Source organism: Schistocerca americana, chromosome 4, assembly GCF_021461395.2.
Source record: "Schistocerca americana isolate TAMUIC-IGC-003095 chromosome 4, iqSchAmer2.1, whole genome shotgun sequence".
Lineage (NCBI taxonomy): Eukaryota > Metazoa > Arthropoda > Insecta > Orthoptera > Acrididae > Schistocerca > Schistocerca americana.
The window spans coordinates 546,608,836-546,628,736 of NC_060122.1; the positions used below are offsets into that span (position 1 = coordinate 546,608,836).

General features: G+C 39.1%; 1 protein-coding gene across 3 annotated transcripts in view; it reads left to right on the top strand.

The window, feature by feature from the left end:
• The first annotated feature begins 410 nt into the window (after positions 1 to 410).
• The window catches only part of LOC124613876 (electron transfer flavoprotein beta subunit lysine methyltransferase-like), a 63,373-nt gene continuing 43,882 nt past the window's right edge, over positions 411 to 19,901 (top strand). Inside the window, exons 1-2 of one of the 3 annotated variants that reach the window (XM_047142605.1) lie at positions 411 to 793; positions 1,144 to 1,362. In XM_047142605.1, coding sequence (XP_046998561.1) covers positions 696 to 793; positions 1,144 to 1,362 — 317 coding nt within the window. In that variant the 5' untranslated portion in view covers positions 411 to 695. The remainder of the gene's footprint in view (positions 794 to 1,143; positions 1,363 to 19,901) is intronic. The other 2 variants (XM_047142604.1, XM_047142606.1) reach the window with 2 other exon arrangements.

The window sequence follows — 19,901 nt, forward strand, 5'->3', positions numbered from 1 at the left end:
TTTAACTTCTTTGCTATCAGCTTTGAGCAACAACCTCCCAACACATTTGACAATCATCTTGCGACAATAGCATGTCCCGCGAAAAGAACAGTTGGGGACAGCCATGTTAGTTGATGGTTTCGTGACGTGACGGTGCCGGGACGGCCAGTATTAACTGGTCTTAATTCAGTTGAGAGTATTTCATGTAAATGATAATATTGTAACCTTCATGTTTTACGTACCTACTAATTCAAAAATACAAAAGTCACGAGGACAGCAATAAATGAAGCACTCTTCAAATTACGGTACTCGTCATGTGTTCAGGCGAGGATCCACTACCGGAATGAATGATCCATTGTTGAACAATGTCGATGTTTTTGGACTTCTGTTGTCGATGCATCGGCGATCCATCGCCGTTCAAAACATCGATGCTAACCTCGATGTTTATATAAGAAAAAAAGAAACCACAATGTTTTGAAAACATTAAACAGGTGTTGGCGTCCACATCCTTGATGAGAGAGATTATGCTAACACAGCAAAGTGATAATGCAGAGTGCGATATACAGGGTATATAATACGTTATAGCGCTATTGAATAAATATATGATTACATCTTGACGACGAATTTTGGCGCTGTTCGAGAAAAGACTGTGGTAGGAAATTTTCTGCTGTGGCGCTATTTGCACCGGAAAAAAACAAGTTTTGTAACTAATTATTATGAATTCACGGTCTGCAGCGGTCAGCTTTCAACAATATCTTTTCATAATGTTTAGCACTACATTATTTCCTCGAACGATGTTAGTAGCGGTAACAAGGTAAGTTCGGAAACTTTGTTTTGTACTATAAGTGAAACTTATTCCGTAAATTCCTATTTGCTTGTTATGTTATTGTGACAGTAAGCGGTGTTGTAATTGGCGTGTGGTTTGTCCGCTTTGCTGTCTCTTGGAATTCCTATTAAATAAGTTATCGAACCGGGAATTTCGAGAACAATTTAGTCTCCACAGCATCGACGCGGCATTGGACTTCAATACTTCCTTGCCTGTTGATGACGGTGATGAGATGCGCGATTTGTATCGTTCCAAAAATATGAAAAGTTATACATAGACACTCGAAAGTTGCCTAACATATAGGGTAATGAAGGTTTTTTTTTTGTTTCTGTTCCAAGTACAAGGGGACGCATGCTGTGCACGACTGCGAAAGGGAGCAGATTACGACATCTGATACAGCAACACACAGAGGTTTCTAGAGACCATTTAACGCCAGAAATTGCACTCCACCTTATTACTCCTTCTTGCGAATTATGGGAATGCAAAGATCAAGCTCAAGTACCATTCAGTGATCCATACTGGGCTTTTTATTGGCCTGGTGGGCAAGCTGTTGCAAGGTGACTGCCTTTACTTGTTTCTATATTTCGACCATATGCATAACGTTGCTCTAGATGATGTTGAACGTGACTTAAATTTAGTGTTTATAAAGAAAAATAATCGTTGCCGAAAGTTTATGTATTCACTTCCTGAATAGAAGCAGTGGTACTGTGGATATTCTCTAATAGCTCTTCACATGTTTTTGTTTTTAATCGCATTTCAAATCATTTAGATCATTTTAATTGTTTAGGTTGTGACAGTTCATACACAGTGTTGATACCATAGATAAAATGTTGCCAAGGTTTAGGGGATATATGTCAGACACTATACATATTTAAAGAACAAAACATAGAGCAAACAGAGATGAAAATTCATAACACAGTACCAATTCCTACACTAGTATATGGAAGTGAATTACAAGTCTGAAGCAGGCCACAAATGTATCACTTGAAATATGTTTCTGAAATTGTTGTGAAAGGATTTGCAAAATAGGACAAAACAAGTGTAATTTTACAATGTGAGTGTTTTAAAAAAATAAATAGGCCTAGCCTAAATGAAATAAGATCAGACAGACTTATTAATAAAGGAACCGGAGAAGCATATGAATCAACAAATTGGAATGAACACATAATAAGATTAAAAGATGTAAGATTGCCTCACAGAAGTAAGAACTTCAAATCAAGAGAATGCAGAAGTCTGGGGAGACTGAGAAAATGAGAGTAACATAACAGACATATACATATGTACCATTGTACATAAAGGTATGCTGGGTCAATGGAATTATCCCATTCTACCCATCTGCTTTCACCCATGATGCAATGGTGTTGTGGTGTGTGATGTCACTATGGTGTGGAGAGTTTGAGTTGGTTGTGTTTGCAGATGACGTTTTATGGTTTTGATGGTGTCCTCTGGTGGTGGATGCAGATGTGCCGAGTTCAATGCGTGGGATTAGGTTCATTTCAGTTTTGGTTGTCATTTTGCTAATGTGCTATTCAGCTTAGGTTGTTGGTGTGGTAATGTGTGTTGTGGAAGTGTTGTCAGTGAGTTATTAAGGTTTTTTGTTTATGTATTTGACATTTTTGTTAGATCTGATTAGTTTGGTGTTTGTTGTTTGTTGTGTGGAAAAAGTCTAATTTTTTAATTGCTTTTTGTTAGATATAGATATGATAATGAAGTTCATGACTACATCATTATGTTCTGAGGTGGGTGATGATTTGATGTCTGTCATACAGTTTCCCACAGCTGTTCGGTCTTATTGCTGAATATGTTAGGTGTAGTATTTGTGGCAACAACATGAGTTTGATGAGAGTTCCAACAGCTGGGGCCTGGGACATGTAATATGCAGTGTTGTCGGATTACAGGTGTGTGTGTGTGTGTGTGTGTGTGTGTGTGTGTGTGTGTGTGTGTGTGTTTTCCATAGTAATTGTGATGTTTTGTTTATTTTATATGTATGGTAGGTTGGTTGTGTTTTAATTAATGTAGCAAATATGAGGTATTTACATTTTTGAGTTGTTATGATTCCACTTTTTGGAGTTGTAGGTGTTGGGTTGTTTGGTATTGTGGTCGTGTTGGTGTTGCATAATGCCGTAAATTAATTTTTTAAATTATTTTATTTGTTTTGGATGGTGCAGTGTTCTTTTATTGTTGTATATTTAGTGTGTCCCCATCCTAAACCCCCAATTTTCCACTGTTGTTTTGTTAATTTCATTTTATTTTTGGGGTGAGACATTATTGTGTCATTTTAATTCTTGTTTGTGTTTGTTGGCATGTGTGTGTAGTGATGTTATTGTTGTCATTTTGTATACATTGGAAGTAAGCATTTCCTCGCTATTCATGACGGTGGGGGTCAAAGCAGATGGGTGGCATTGGACACTTCTGTAATACCAAGTATGCCCCATTTTAATTCCTTCGTCGGTAGGCTCTAAGGAGAACTGAAAAAATGGGTGATAAATGGTGATTTCTAAATCATGGGCGATAGGATTCCTAGTTTATAAAGTTGCATATCTAGTTTTGTGAACATATATATAGCTACAGCCACTTGCCAATCTTGTTATCTCTTCTTTGATAGCACTTCATCATCAATAACTGTATGATTGTGTAACTTCAGACATTGTTACTAAAATATAAAGTAACTCGTTCTTCAAACAATATATGAAACTAAAGCACTTCCCAGTTTGTATTCCCTACTGAAAAACACAAATCTTATATGACTCAGGTCATGGTAATTGTACTGCGGTAGTGGTGTCTGGGAGCAGCCTTTCTTTTCCGCTTCACTTCTCCACTCCACATCCTTCTGCACTTGGCACTGTAGGTATGAGTGTGACCGGAGCACTCATGGATACAGAGAACTCTTTTGTCAGGTTCTTTCGAAGAGGTCAAGAGTTTTTTATTGCCAATAAATTTAAAATACAAGTATTTTCTACGTGGACGAGATTTCAAATTATCTTTTTTAAGTAGCATTCAGGGAAGGCTTTGTGTACAGTTCCACTGAAATTCTTGTCTTATGGCCCAAATACATAAATCTAGCTGTGAACTGAGATGTTTTCTGTACTTTCCAGTTACTTCTGCAGATGTGCCTGGCAGCTAATAACTAGATTCAGACACAAGTTGTAACATATATATAGTGCATTGCGCAACAATTTTGAAAGCAGATTAACTTCCTCTTGCAATGGATTTAAGTTTATTATCATTGCAGTAGAAACCTCACCTCCAGTAACAAGTAACCTGATTTTTTGATACCTTCAGTTTTTCTAAAGTGTTTTAAAATCTGGCACTTTGGCTGCAAATTCTTCTGTAGGTGATCAGTGCTGAACACTGTGTCATGGTTTACTTTAAACATATGAACATCACTACGGAATTGCATACACGTAACAACCCATAACGCGTTAGTACAGTTACCAGGTTTAATTGCAAGTCCGTAAGCAAATTCACATAAAAATCAATCCAGATAACATCCACAGGTGTAGTCCTGGCAGCACAAGAGTTGTCACCAGATCAGTGTGGGTAGTTTGGGTGAACAGGTTGAAGAACCATGAAGTGCTCAGGCTGCAATTGTGGCTTTTAGAGGCAGTGTGACACCACAGGGCATGCCCTCTGTTTTTTACATAACTTATCTCACCACACCAAGCATGCACTGCTCTCTGACAAGAGACTGTCCCCAATTGTGTGACCTCTAGTTACACATCAGTAACACTACATGACACCATAACTGCTCCATTAATACTGTCACCTGCTGGGAGTATTTTCCTAAATCTGAAATGGGTTAATCTCCTGCATATTATATGCAGTCAATTTAACTAAGTAGGTTACCTGGACTGACTCAAATTTTGGGTGTCACTGATGTGACCAACCAACAGCAGCAACCAAGGGCAAATTTTACCCATCTCACAATAAGATGTAAATCCTGTAATATGTATTTATTTTAAGTAATTGGGTTTCCAATGTGAAATTAGTTTAACAGAGAATGTTGTTGTTGTTGTTGTTGTGGTCTTTAGTCCTTGGACTGGTTTGATGCAGCTCTCCATGCTACTCTATCCTGTGCGAGCTTCTTCATCTCCCAGTACCGACTGCAACCTACATCCTTCTGTATCTGCTTAGTGTATTCATCTCTTGGTCTCCCTCTGATTTTTACCCTCCACACTGCCCCCCAATACTAAATTGGTGATCCCTCAATGCCTCAGAACATGTCCTAAAAACCGATCCCTTCTCCTAGTTAAGTTGTGCCATAAACTCCTCTTCTCCCCAATTCTATTCAATACCTCCTCATTAGTTATGTGATCTACCCATTTAATCATCAGCATTCTTCTGTAGCACCACATTTTGAAAGCTTCTATCCTCTTCTTGTCCAAACTATTTATCTTCCATGTTTCATTTCCGTACATGGCTACACTCCATACAAATACTTTCAGAAACGACTTCCTAACACTTAAATCTATACTCGATTTTAGCAAATTTCTCTTCTTCAGAAACTCTTTCATTGCCATACCCAGTATACATTTTATATCCTCTCTACTTCGACCATCATCAGTTACTTTGCTCCCCAAATAGCAAAACTCCTTTACTACTTTAAGTGTCTCATTTCCTAATCTAATTCCCCCAGCATCACCAAACTTAATTCAACTACATTCCATTATCCTCATTTTTCTTTTGTTGATGTTCATCGTATATCCTCCTTTCAAGACACTGTCCATTACGTTCAGCTGCTCTTCCTAGTCCTTTGCTGTCTCTGACAGAATTACAATGTCATTGGCAAACCTTAAAGTTTTTATTTCTTCTCCATGGATTTTAGTACCTACTCGGAATTTTTCTTTTGTTTCCTTTACTGCTTGCTCAATATACAGATTGAATAACACCGGTGAGAGGCTACAACTCTTGTCTCACTCCCTTCCCAACCACTGCTTCCCTTTCATGCCCCTCGACTCTTATAACTGCCATCTGGTTTCTGTACAAATTGTAAATAGCCTTTCGCTCCCTGTATTTGACCCCTGCCACCTTCAGAATTTGAAAGAGAGTATTCCAATCAACATTTTCAAAATCTTTCTCTAAGTCTACAAATGCTAGAAACGTAGGTTTGCATTTTCTTAATCTATTTTCTAAGATAAGTCGTAGGGTCAGTATTGCCTCACATGTTCCAACATTTATACGGAATATAAACTGATCGTCCCCAAGGTCGGCTTCTACCAGTTTTTCCATTCGTCTGTAAAGAATTCACTTTAGTATTTTGCAGCTGTGACTTATTAAACTGATAGTTCGGTAATTTTCACATCTGTCAACACCTGCTTTCTTTGGGATTGGAATTATTATATTCTTCTTGAAGTCCGAGGGTATTTCGCCTGTCTCATTTATCTTGCTCACCAGATGGTAGAGTTTTGTTAGACTTGGCTCTCCCAAGGCTGTCAGTAGTTGTAATGGAACATTGTCTACTCCCAGGGCCTAATGGAACATTGTCTACTCCCAGGGCCTTGTTTCGGCTCTCTTTCAGTGCTGTGCCAAACTCTTTGCGCAGTATCATATCTTCCATTTCATCTACATCGTCTTCCATTTCCATAATATTGTCCTCAAGAACATCGCCCTTGTATAGACCCTCTATATACTCACTCCACCTTTCTGCTTTCCTTTCTTTGCTTAGAACTGGGTTTCCATCTGAGCTCTTGATATTCATACAAGTGGTTCTCTTTTTCTCCAAAGGTCTCTTTAATTTTCCTGTAGGCGGTATCTATCTTATCCTAGTGATATATGCCTCTACATCCTTACATTTGTCCTCTAGCCATCCCTGCTTAGCAATTTTGCACTCCCTGTCAGTCTCATTTTTGAGACGTTTGTATTCCTTTTTTCCTGCTTCATTTACTGCATTTTTATATTTTGTCCTTTCATCAATTAAATTCAATATTTCTTCTGTTACCCAAGGATTTCTACTAGCCCTCGTCTTTTTACCAACTTGATCATACGCTGCCTTCACTACCTTCATCCCTCAAAACTACCCATTCTTCTTCTACTGTATTTCTTTCCCCCATTCCTGTCAATTGTTCCCTTATACTCTCCCTGAAACTCTGTACAACCTCTGTTTTAGTCAGTTTACCCAGGTCCCATCTCCTTAAATTCCCACCTTTTTGCAGTTTCTTCAGTTTTAATCTACAGTTCATAGCCAATAGATTGTGGTCAGAGTCCACATCTGCCCCTGGAAATGTCTTACAATTTAAAATCTGTTTCTTAAGCCTGTGTCTTACCATTACAATCAATCTGATACCTTCTAGTAACTCCAGGCTTCTTCCATGTATACAACCGTCTTTCATGATCCTTGAAGCAAGTGTTAGCTATGATTAAGTTACCTATGCTCTGTGCAAAATTCTACCAGGTGGCTTCCTATTTCATTTCTTACCCCCAATCCATATTCACCTACTACGTTTCCTTCTCTCTCTTTTCCTATTATCGAATTCCAGTTACCCATGACTATTAAATTTTCGTCTCCTTTCAATATTTGAATAATTTCTTTTATCGTATCGTACATTTCAGGAATTTCTTCGCCATCTGCAGAGCTAGTTGGCATATAAACTTGTACTACTGTAGTAGGCGTGGGCTTCATGTCTATCTTGGCCACAATAATGCATTCACTATGCTGTTTGTAGTAGCTTACCTGCACTCCTATTTTTTTATTCATTATTAAACCTACTCCTGCAATACCCCTATTTGATTTTGTATTTAAAACCCTGTATTCACCTGACCAAAAGTCTTGTTCCTCCTGTCACCGAACTTCATTAATTCCGACTATATCTAACTTTAACCTATCCATTTCCCTTTTTAAATTTTCTAACCTACTTGCCCGATAAGGGGATCTGACATTCCACACTCCGATCTGTAGAACGTCAGTTTTCTTTCTCCTGATAACGACGTCCTCTTGAGTAGTCCATGCCCAGGGATCCAAATGGGGGACTATTTTACCTCCAGAATATTTTACCCAAGAGGATGCCATCATAATTTAATCATACAATAAACCTGCATGCCATCTGTGAAAATTACGGCTGTAGTTTCCTATTGCTTTCAGTTGTTCGCAGTACCAGCACAGCAAGGCCGTTTTGGTTAGTGTTACAAAGCCAGATCAGTCAATCATCCAGACTGTTGCCCCTGCAGCTACTGAAAAGGCTGCTGCCCCTCTTCAGGGGCCTCTCAACAGATACCCCTCCATTGTGGTTGCACCTACGGAACGGCTATCTGTATCACATAGGCACGCAAGCCTCCCACCAACGGCAAGGTCCATGGTTCATGCGGGGGTGGGGGAGAGAATAGTGACAATATAAACAAAAAGGTAAGTATTTTGAACACATAGGGTGAATATAACAAGCAACTGGATTACAGAAGTGTCAGATTCCACTCATCTGCTTTGACCCATGACAATATCAATTCTGCGGAAATGGCTATTCTAAGCATCTCCAATATGGCACCTACGATGTCACACACGTCAATGAACATGAAAATACATATAAATAAGACAATAACATCTGCCTCCCAAAAATACAATCAAACCAATGGGACAACTGTGGAAAATTGATTGGGGGGTTTTAGGGTGGGGACTAGCTAAATATAATAGTAAAGGAAACACATCACGATCCCAAAACACAAAATGACGAACAAAAAAAGATTACAACATTTCTCTACACCAACAAAATCTACAGGAATCGGACACTTCCCTTGACCTACATAGGTCAACCACAGCTGACTATACCAAAACACCAACGAAAAGTACAAAATTTAGAACACCCTTATGTCATGGATCAAAGCAGACGGATGGAATTGGAAAGTTCCATTGACCCTAAGCCTTGAACAGTGGTCAAATCTTGGACAATGAAAGTTTTTGTAAACTAGACACATAAAGTTTGTACATGAATACACAGGCTGTCCAAAGTTTCTGTGCACTCTTTGATCTAGTAACTGAATAATACAGTTTTCTTCTTGATGGGAAGTTTAAAAAACAGAAATAAAAAGGCTTATACAAATATAGGTTATGGTACATCGAAAACTTTCAAAAAACACTTTTCACTCGAATACTGTCATTGACAGATGACATTTACATCCTGCACACAAAATGATTGATTCTGAATGACTCAGATGGAGACCACAGCTTCGACATGTTAACTGGGTTTTCGTGATGATGTCTCTGGCTGTCTGGTTACTTGCGTTCTTCCAGCATATGTAGCATCTTGCTTTCCTTCTTGGTTTCTCATTTGCAGCAATTTTGGTTACCTCTAGTTCCTTTCCAAGGATCTCTCCCGTCATGCAAATGATAGGCAACTTTAGTCCCTTCACGTCCCTGGATTGCTGTTCTGCATATGATTTCAAAAGTTCAGGGCCCAGTTCATGAAGATACAATTTTCTGGTATTTGAATTCCCTTCATTCCACTTAGGCGCATTGGTCTTGAACAGTGTGTATGAGTTTACTGCCACTGTATCAAGTAGGCTTTAGGATATTGACAGTGGCCATCTTCTCGACCCCTTTTTGTAGTGTATATCCTAGCCATTTCATCTAAGGCACCCATCCACCCTTTGTGGGATTAAAGTATAGGTTTATATGGGTTTTCTTTTTTGGTGTTTCTACTTCTGCATCATGATGTTGTCTTGACATCATCAACAGATTTATTTATTTTTTCTTTGTGATGTAAGAGACAATTGTTACTGAAGGCTTCTGAGTAGATGGAACTGTAATGCAAATTTGGAGGAATACAGCTCTCTATCTGCTGTTGTCATAAGTTTCTGTGATATGTGTTTTCTGTTGAAAGGCCCCAAGCAAATCTTCATACAGAATGTCCACCAATTCCACAGAAGTATAAAAACGGTCAGTTGTGATATTGTAGCCTGTATTCTTTATTGGCTCCATCAATCTCTTCACAATCGCAAGAGGGTGTTGTTCACAGGAAGGTCAAATGTCTTTTCCAGCATACACTTCCATTTTTGTTACGTATTGTTAAGTTACACGACTAAGATTTCCAGGTTTGTCTGTGAAGAACATTTGAAAAGGACAACGACCTTTGGAAAGACATAGCATTTCATCAGTTGTAGTGCGAGATCAAGTTCTGAATTACTTTGGAAATATTCCATTCAGTTCTTCAAATACGTGACACAGTGGCGCAAATTTGGCACCTACATGTCTTTCTGCCCTGATACCTTTATCATGAAAGCAATGAATTTTCAATAGTTGTCTTACACATAGTTGGTCTATATATGGCACTTCTCAGTAAATTTGACCATAAGTCAGATACCAAAATATTAGTGTTCTTGTAAATTCCCATTAGAATTAAAATTCCCATCAAAGCATATATTTCGAAAACTCTAACAGGAGATACGCGTTTTTCGTGTCAGCTTCTTCATTTGTATGTCAACAATTTTCTGTACTATTTCAGGAGTGGAAAATTTCTTGAATGATTCGCATATTCTTGTTACTTTCCCAGCAGTAGTAATTCCCTGATGTACACAGACTATGTTGTCAAAATCTCTTTTACAATGCCTTGGAGCTTCTGCAAGAGACACTCTACCAGAACTTGTGTAACATATTTGTCAAGCATTACCTTCATGGTTTGTTTCTTAATTGTTGAATTCTCTTCAACTTCTGTGTGATCCAACTCAAAATCACTGAAATCTGGCAATTTGTTGTCCACTAAAAGTTCAGCAAAAATTTCTGCGTCATTCAAGCTCCTGTAACTCATTTTAGAAAATCCACTTTACAATAAAGGTGTTTGCTCTATTGTGACAGACTGCTGTTAATAATGGTTAGTAATCAACTATGAAGATGAAATCATCAATTAGACTCTCAACGAGGTATGGTAAAACTTTCGAGGTCATAAAGGAGAATGTGTGGGCAGTTTTTGCCTGTGCCTGGTGGTTGTAGGGTTAAAATTGTGAGTGTGTGTGTGTGGGGGGGGGGGGGGGGGGGCGTCACACATGCATGCTTTGTGTGTGTGTGTGTGTGTGTGTGTGTGTGTGTGTGTGTGTGTGTGTGTGTGTTGGAACAGCATAGACTGAAGGGATCAGTACACTATTATACTGCATAAAACTCTACACTATTCTAGATAATCGAATGACCTGTCAAATTGAGCTATGGTCCAGGTGGCTGGTGGTGGGTGTAGAAGTGAGGTAATGTGATACATTTAGTCATTGGATTTCAGAAATAAGGTTGGTTGGTTGGTTTGGGGAAGGAGACCAGACAGCGTGGTCATCGGTCTCATCGGATTAGGGAGGGATGGGGAAGGAAGTCGGCCGTGCCCTTTCAGAGGAACCATCCCGGCATTTGCCTGGAGTGATTTAGGGAAATCACGGAAAACCTAAATCAGGATGGCCGGACGCGGGATTGAACCGTCGTCCTTCCGAATGAGAGTCCAGTGTCTAACCACTGCGCCACCTCGCTCGGTCAGAAATAAGGTATCTTGTCACTGCTGTAAGGCAAATCGTGCTTACCATCAAAAATTCCATCAAAATATCATGGGGCATCAAATATTCGTTACACCGACACTCGAAAGACACAGCAGTGCAGGCACAGGTCCAATATTTGCAACTGGCACTTCCAAATGTCCAAGCAGAACAAACAAACTTATGTTTGGTGGTCTGCAGCGTAATTTGCTGCATCACTCACCACTGCACCCAGTGCAGTGAATCCTACTCACTGTGTACATGCTGATTCTTACATGTTTAACACTAATATGGTGTCAACAGTTGTTATGCTCCAAGACAAGTTCGTAACAACTCGTATGTTGAACTATGAGAAATGAATGTGACGAATCATGAGTTGGTAGTCTACATCTACATCCATACTCCGCAAGTCACCTGACGGTGTGTGGCGGAGGGTACCCTGAGTACCTCTATCGGTTCTCCCTTCTATTCCAGTCTCGTATTGTTCGTGGAAAGAAGGATTGTCGGTATGCTTCTGTGTGGGCTCTAATCTCTCTGATTTTATCCTCATGGTCTCTTCGCGAGATATACGTAGGAGGGAGCAATATACTGCTTGACTCTTTGGTGAAGGTATGCTCTCGAAACTTTAACAAAAGCCCATACCGAGCTACTGAGCATCTCTCCTGCAGAGTCTTCCACTGGAGTTTATCTATCATCTCCGTAACGCTTTCTTGATTACTAAATGATCCTGTAACGAAGCGCACTGCTCTCCGTTGGATCTTCTCTATCTCTTCTATCAACCCTACCGGGTACGGATCCCACACTGCTGAGCAGTATTCAAGCAGTGGGTGAACAAGCGTACTGTAACCTACTTCTTTTGTTTTCGGATTGCATTTCCTTAGGATTCTTCCAATGAATCTCAGTCTGGCATCTGCTTTACCGACGATCAACTTTATATGATCATTCCATTTTAAATCACTCCTAATGCATACTCCCAGATAATTTATGGAATTAACTGCTTCCAGTTGCTGACCTGCTATTTTGTAGCTAAATGATAAGGGATCTATCTTTCTATGTATTCGCAGCACATTACACTTGTCTACATTGAGATTCAATTGCCATTCCCTGCACCATGCGTCAATTCGCTGCAGATCCTCCTGCATTTCAGTGCAATTTTCTATTGTTACAACCTCTCGATATACCACAGCATCATCTGCAAAAAGCCTCAGTGAACTTCCGATGTCATCCACAAGGTCATTTATGTATGTTGTGAATAGCAATGGTCCTATGACACTCCCCTGCAGCACACCTGAAATCACTCTTACTTCGGGAGACTTCTCTCCATTGAGAATGACATGCTGCGTTCTGTTATCTAGGAACTCTTCAAACCAATCACACAATTGGTCTGATAGTCCATATGCTCTTACTTTGTTCATTAAACGACTGTGGGGAACTGTATCGAACGCCTTGCGGAAGTCAAGAAACACGGCATTTACCTGTGAACCCGTGTCTATGGCCCTCTAAGTCTCGTGGACGAATAGCGCGAGATGGGTTTCACACGACCGTCTTTTTCGAAACCCATGCTGATTCCTACAGAGTAGATTTCTAGTCTCCAGAAAAGTCATTAGACTCGAACATAATACGTGTTCCAAAATTCTACAGCTGATCGACGTTAGAGATATAGGAATATAGTTCTGCACATCTGTTCAACGTCCCTTCTTGACCCCCTTAGTCGGTAGCTGATCGGAATACTCATCCATAAGTTCCTAGAATTTGTAAATGATGTTAGCTGGTATGTTCTTCTATTAGATTAGAATTTAACATCGTCATGATCTTTGGCAAAATTGGAAATGAGACATACAAGTAGGGTACTGCTATAACTGTTAAAGCAATCCTTTTTTTCTTTGTTGAGATTTGTTGGATTCACCAGCGCATAAGCAAATTACCACATTCCAATCCAACCTAGGACTTGAGCTACACTACAGGTCATTGTGTCAGCATATTAAGTTTTCTTCCATTCACATTCATTGGCTTTGGATACTCACAACCAGATTGCCATATTTCTACCTAACAGGTCAATCTGTCAGAATATCTAGTTTTTGTTTAGTCACTAAATAAATAAAAAAATCTGTAACAGACTTTAAAATTAATAATCACCTGATTGGCTATGACTAATGTCAATGCATTGCCAACATCACATAAGAGCCGCCGACACCATAAGTGCCTGTAGCCTAATATTCCTTATCAGGTGCCCTGCAATTCATCTCTGGTCTCCAGTTAAGAAAATTCCACTAACTTATTCACTCATATTTGTAACAAGTACATTGTTGTGCATTGCATCTGTAATTAGAGGTGATATATTTACCTGTAGATTTATAAATGGGTGTTACTATTCCATATTGAAGTCTGTCTGGAAATGTGCTTTAAGTCATTGACCGATTATGAAAATAGATTGAGGTTGGTCTTTTTAAGTAGTTTCACATTTTTGGTGGCAAGACTGGAAGGTTTTGCAACACATGTGGTAGTGGATTTCAACCATTAAATACAACTTGCCCTCTGAGTTAGAGCTCTTGATTCATACCCCAAGATTTTTTAGCCCAAATCCATACTGTGTGGCTCTGCTTCTGTTTGCCGTCAGTGTTCTGCTCTTTATAGACTGTACTTGAGTGATTGTGCTGCTTGAGACGTCATGTCCCAGAGAGAAGAATGATGTAGAGTTCATATAAATAGTTCATATATTTATTAGACATGAGATAACAGTACCAGTGCACATGTGTTTGCGTGAAATGCACAGAAAGATTATTTAGATGACGTAATATCTGATCTAGTTAGGATAAACACAGTTTCAGAGAGCACTAAAATAATGTCAGACTGCAGGACATGCTCCAAAAGTATCTGAAAAACAGTTTCATGTTCTACTGAAAAGCAGATGGGCTTGTGCAATACTCATATTACAAGGTGGCTAAAACCAGAGAGTAATAGTGATAAGATCTGCGGTACATACAGGATGGAGCAGAGGAAATGCATGTTTTTTGAACTGCTGGTATGCGGCGATGAGAGGGGGTATTGACTTTGAATGAATGTTGGCAGACTGCCCATACAATGCAGTTTCAGTCGCTATGGAGCGTAGAGCATCTTGTGTTCGTTGTCGAGCAGTACTTTAAAAACAATGCTTCCGTAGTCACAGTACAGCATCTTCTCCATCTAAATTTTAGAGTTGGACTTCGAGGTGCAGTGCCTGATTGGAATACTGTCCTCCAATGGGATGCAGCATTTAGAAGTACTGGATCTGTGCTGAAAAAGAAACCACCTGGTCTTCCTCGTTCAGTTCGTACTCCGGAAAATGTCGACCGAGTGAGAACGGCAGTTCTTGCTAGCGCGAAACAATCGGCTGGACGACAGGCTGTAGCTCTGGGTATATCACGTTGTTCGCTTCACTGCATCTTACATGATGATCGTAAGTTGCACCCGTACAAGGAAATGATCATCCAGCAGCTTAGTGAAGGGGATTTTGTGCAGCACAGGCAGTTTTGTCACGTAATGGACGAAACTTGTACAGAAGATGCAGATGCTACAGTCTTCATGAGTGTTGAAGCACATTTTCATGTAGATGCTTATGTCAATGTTCAAAATTGTTGGTATTGAGCGCCAGAGAACCCACATGAATTACACCAAAGACCTCTCCACAGTTTAAAAGTAACAGTGTGGTGCTGCATTTCAAAGATGGGGATTGTTGGATCCTATTTTTTTGGAAGAAGAAGGGACTGCAGGTACTGTGACATCAGCGTGCTACGTTAAAATGTTAAACAACTTTCTTCATCCAAAACTTGAAAGGTGTCAAGTGAACATGAGAGAAATATGGTTTCAGCAGGACGGTGCCACAGCTCACACGGTGAGAGCATCCATGGAAGTGGTTCGACAAATGTTCCCAGGACATGTTATTTCGAGATATGGTAATGTTTACTGGCCCCCTCGCTCACCCGATTTGTCAATATGTGACTTCTTTTTGTGGGGATATTTAAAATCAAAAGTCTACATGAACAAGCCTTGCACAGTCGATGACCTGAAGAATTCCATTTGTCAGGAAATTGAAGCCGTGCTGAATAAAATGTTGGAGAGAGCCATGCGTAACTTTCGGGAGAGGATCCAAATTTGTATCCAGCAAGAAGGACATCATGTTCAAGACATTATTTTCGAACCTAATTAAAGTATGTATATTTCAAAACTGCATTAAAAAATCTATCACTTAATGCTTGTTTTTATCAAACAGTGTCCCAGTCATTCAATAGTGAAAAACATGTGTCTCCTCTGCTCCACCCTGTGCTAGAGTGTTTACTGAGTAGGAACGGCTTGAACAAAATTAAAGGATATCCTGAAAGCTGGTATTAGAATCTTAGACTGACCATGAGACTCATCTGGAGAAGTAACTGCAAATATGAGAGATAACCTCAGTTTATCTGTTGTCTGTTTCTATGCTAGACATAAATACAGTTTCGTCATAAATGGCAGATTAGACTAAACTTGCTGCAAACACTTAATTTGGAACCCCAACAATGACCAAAATGTATTAGGTTATTGGTGATGGTCAGACCTTAACCTTATGAGGATCAATAACCTTGATGCAGTTGTAGCAACAATTATCACAAAGATACACTGGCCTTAATAGGGGGTTGGGTGGAAATAGAGGAGGTGGCCTCACTCTTCAGGCAGTGTCCCTTTATTCAGGCAATGATTAGAGAAAAGGTAGCCTGAGTTCAAGAGTTCAAATGAATAGCTGACCAAGCACCGGAAGTATTTCTATGTAGTAGAATAATTAGTTTGTACAGATCCTTTTGTAAGCATGAATTTTCATTCTCATCAAAAGAGTAATGCATATAAACATGTTGGTTCCAACAAGATGAATAGATGTTAAGTAATGCTGAAACAAAATGGTCAGGTATATGACCTAAACTGGCTTAAACACTGTATATGTTACGGTAAACTAAGGAGAGGATTTTATGACTTAAGAACTCTGAAATCCTGCACCAGGTACAAATTTGTAATTTATTACATTCAGTTCAAATAAATGATGGAATAATGTTCTGGGAAATTTCTCTGTCATCACTCAGTACATTCAGAACACAAAAGAGATCCATTACAATAATAAGTGGAACTAAAATGAGGGATTCGTGTAAAACTGGCTTTACAGCACATAATACACTTCACCTAGTATGTGTTGACTTCAGAGAAACACTTATAGGATTTAAAACAAATGTAATTGATAAAGAAAAAATGTTGCAAAGTAATTGTGATGCTCACAATCATAAAACAATATTTAACAAAAATCTTCATAAGTTCTGTGTTACAGTTTAACCCATCCAGAATTGAACAGTTCACAGCGGCTTGAAACATTTTAATGAACTTCTTGAGCCAATCAGAGATTCGAACTCTAAAATGTTCTTACAGCAATATTTACAATGCCTGTGTTTCTGTTCAATTACTGAATAAATTTATATAAAAAGTAGAGTTCCATTGTCCAGTTTGTTATCCCATCTAATTTATTTAAATAAACAAACCGAGTTTTGTACAAGGTTCAGAATTATACTAGATGTTTAATTCATGTAGTTATTCACGGAATTAATTATGTAAATCCAGTATGCATCAACAGCATACTGACTTGTCCAGTAGCTGTAGCATGAAAAGCTATTGTAGCTAAAGAGGGCCAATAAATAAATAAGATGTTAATCAAAATGCGTATGACTCCAAAAAGGCAGTACACAGTATGTGCCACAAAGAAATCCTTTTGCATAAACTCTCCCAATCTAATAAATTTTGGTTTTATTTAAATAGTGGAAGTGGCACAAAAATTAGTGCCCATGCGCGTACGTGTCATGGAATAGGCAATGCTGTTCCCAAGGAGAATGCATTTAATGCACATTTTGTTTATTTCTCTGTGTTATTCACTACATTGTCAGGTTTACATATGTACAACAGTTAGTAAACATTACAAGATGCATTGTACAAAATATCAATTGAAAAATACATATTTTTAACACATTCACCTCTAAGCATTACCATACATATCACATTTTAACTACTGTACATTTCACAATAAATGTTTGAATATCTCAACATCAACTTCAGTGCATTTGTGCACTCTTGGGTGAAAATGTGCTGCTTGTCTTAGTGTCTGCACATTCACTAATGAGGAAAGCAACATGTGTGGTGCAACTGAGCTGTTCCTCACATGTATCTACTTTTCATATGAACACCCCAGACTTCTTCCAACCCCATACACAAGAGCCAGTTAACTGTACTACCATGGCCAATCCAGTGATTGGGTAAGTGCAGTTGAGATGTTTTCTCACATGTGTGCTAAAATGTGGAGGCACGCCGTCATACTGCAAGTATGTAACAGTCCACTTGTCCGAAGGATCATCCTCAAGGCGTTCAGCGAAGAAATTTTCCAAATAAAGCAAGTAATTTGGTCCCGTCATTTGCTTTTCTAAAATGACTGGACCTATAAGCATGTTACCAATCATGCCGCAGCAAACTCCAATTGGAAAATGAACTTGGAAATTAGTTTCCACTGTAACATAGGCATGTTCTTGCAACATTTGATGATTATTATGTGTGTTGTTGATTTCATTTTGTGTAAAGTGGTTTTAGTCAGTGAATAGTGTTAATGGAAGCAAATGGTGACTGTCATTTAACCAGTGACAGAATCAAAGTCATTTGATATTGTAGGCAATGTGAAGATTGTGGAGATGCTGTATGTGAAGTGGGTACAAGTTTTCTGCAACTAATGTTGGCAGTTCACATTTTTGTGGACGTTGATACGTGCAGAATGTCGCCGTGTGTTGGTATTAGGACTAAGCGCAACATTTCAGCAATGTGCACAGGTCATTGAACTACATGTTCAGAAGAATGGGTACTTGGAAGAATACATGTTTCATGCAGTGGTAAACGTGCTACACTCTGGAATTCGATGTACCGCAAAGTGCCAATGATTTTCTGTGACAGCAGCAGCAGCACTATCATCGCAGAAGGCGTAAACATACACCATATCTGCCAGTTCTTTGTCAGTGAGTGTACGGACACAGTTAACCAATCCTCCTCTGAGATACACTCTCAGTCTACATCAACATACATACTCCACAAGCCACCATATGGTGCGTGGCAGAGGGTACTCTGTACCAGTATGGACTTTTCCTTTCCTGTTCTACTCGCAAATGTGGAGGGAAAACTGACTGTCTATAACCCTCTATATGGGCCCTAATTTCCCCTGTCTTCTCTTTGTTGCCATCAGGTGAAATGTATGTTGATGGCAATAGAATCTTTCTGTAGTCTGCTTCAAATGCTGGTTCTCTAGATTTCTAGATTTTGTCAATAGTGTTCCTCGAAAAGAACATGACCTTACCCCAAGGGAATCCCATTTGATTTCCGGAAGCATCTCCATAACACTTGCATGTTGTTCAAACCTATTAGTGACAAATGTAGCAGCCTGCCTCTGTTTTGCTTTGCTGTTTTTCTTTAATCCAGCCTGATACAGATCCCAAACACTTGAGCAGTAGTCAAGATTAGGTAGCACTAATGTCCTATATGTGGTCTCCTTTACAGATGAACTACACTTTCCCAAAATTCGCCCAATAAACCGGATTTGACCATTCACCTCCTACCACAATTCTCACGTACTCATTCCATTTCATATCACTTCGGAGAGTTATGCCCGGATTTTTGTATGGTGTGACTGTGTCAGGCAGGTCACTACTAATGCTGTGTCCGATTGTTAAGGGTTTGTTTTTCCTACTCATCTACATTGACTTAGATTTTTCCACATTTAGAGCTAGCTGCCATTCATCACACCAACAAAAATTTTTGCGTAAGTTATTTTGTATCGTTCTGCACTCACTCAACTTCTTGGAACATTTCACTGGGCGACAGATTTATGATAAATGCAAGCTAGGTAAGAGTCCAATGCCATAGGGTACTCTTTGTAAAACTGAGTTAGGAGTCCATCCGGACTAGGTGACCTAATTGTTTTCAACTCTTTTAGTTGTTTCTCTGTGCTAGTGTTGCTCATTACTAAGCTATGGATACTTATTACTAAGTTTTCCATACAGTAGTACATCTATTTGATGGTCGAATGATGGTATGTGTGTACGATTCTTTTTCATGAATTGTTGTTACATTTCATCCTGGATTTTCCATTGTTTGATTTTTGTCTCTTGCATGAATGATTTCTTAAATGTGAGATTTGAAACTTCAGCTGCAACCCCTTACATATCACTCCTGAAGGGATCGTAATCAGATTATTACATCATGCATGAAGGCATTTTAATAATGAAGTGTAATAATGAGTGTAGGAAGCTACACTCCATACATGAATGGAATAGGAAAAATCCTGATAATTGGTACACTCGCGCTACTTCACTCACAACACACCATGCACAGCTGCTCATTCAGTGGGCTAGTTTAATGGCAGAAATACATCCTGAAGTTGAAAGCAATAAGGTAAGTTTGCCAGAATAAAATGTCAGAGGTGGGGTGGGTAAGACGTGCATGCACCATTAACCCAAAAACAAATGTACATTAAATGTGTCCTATCTCAGAAACTGTTCAGAATAGGGCAAATGTCCATATAAAGTTTTTTGCTTCAAATGAGCATTCCTGTCATATCCCTGAATATTGACCATTCCTCCAGGGA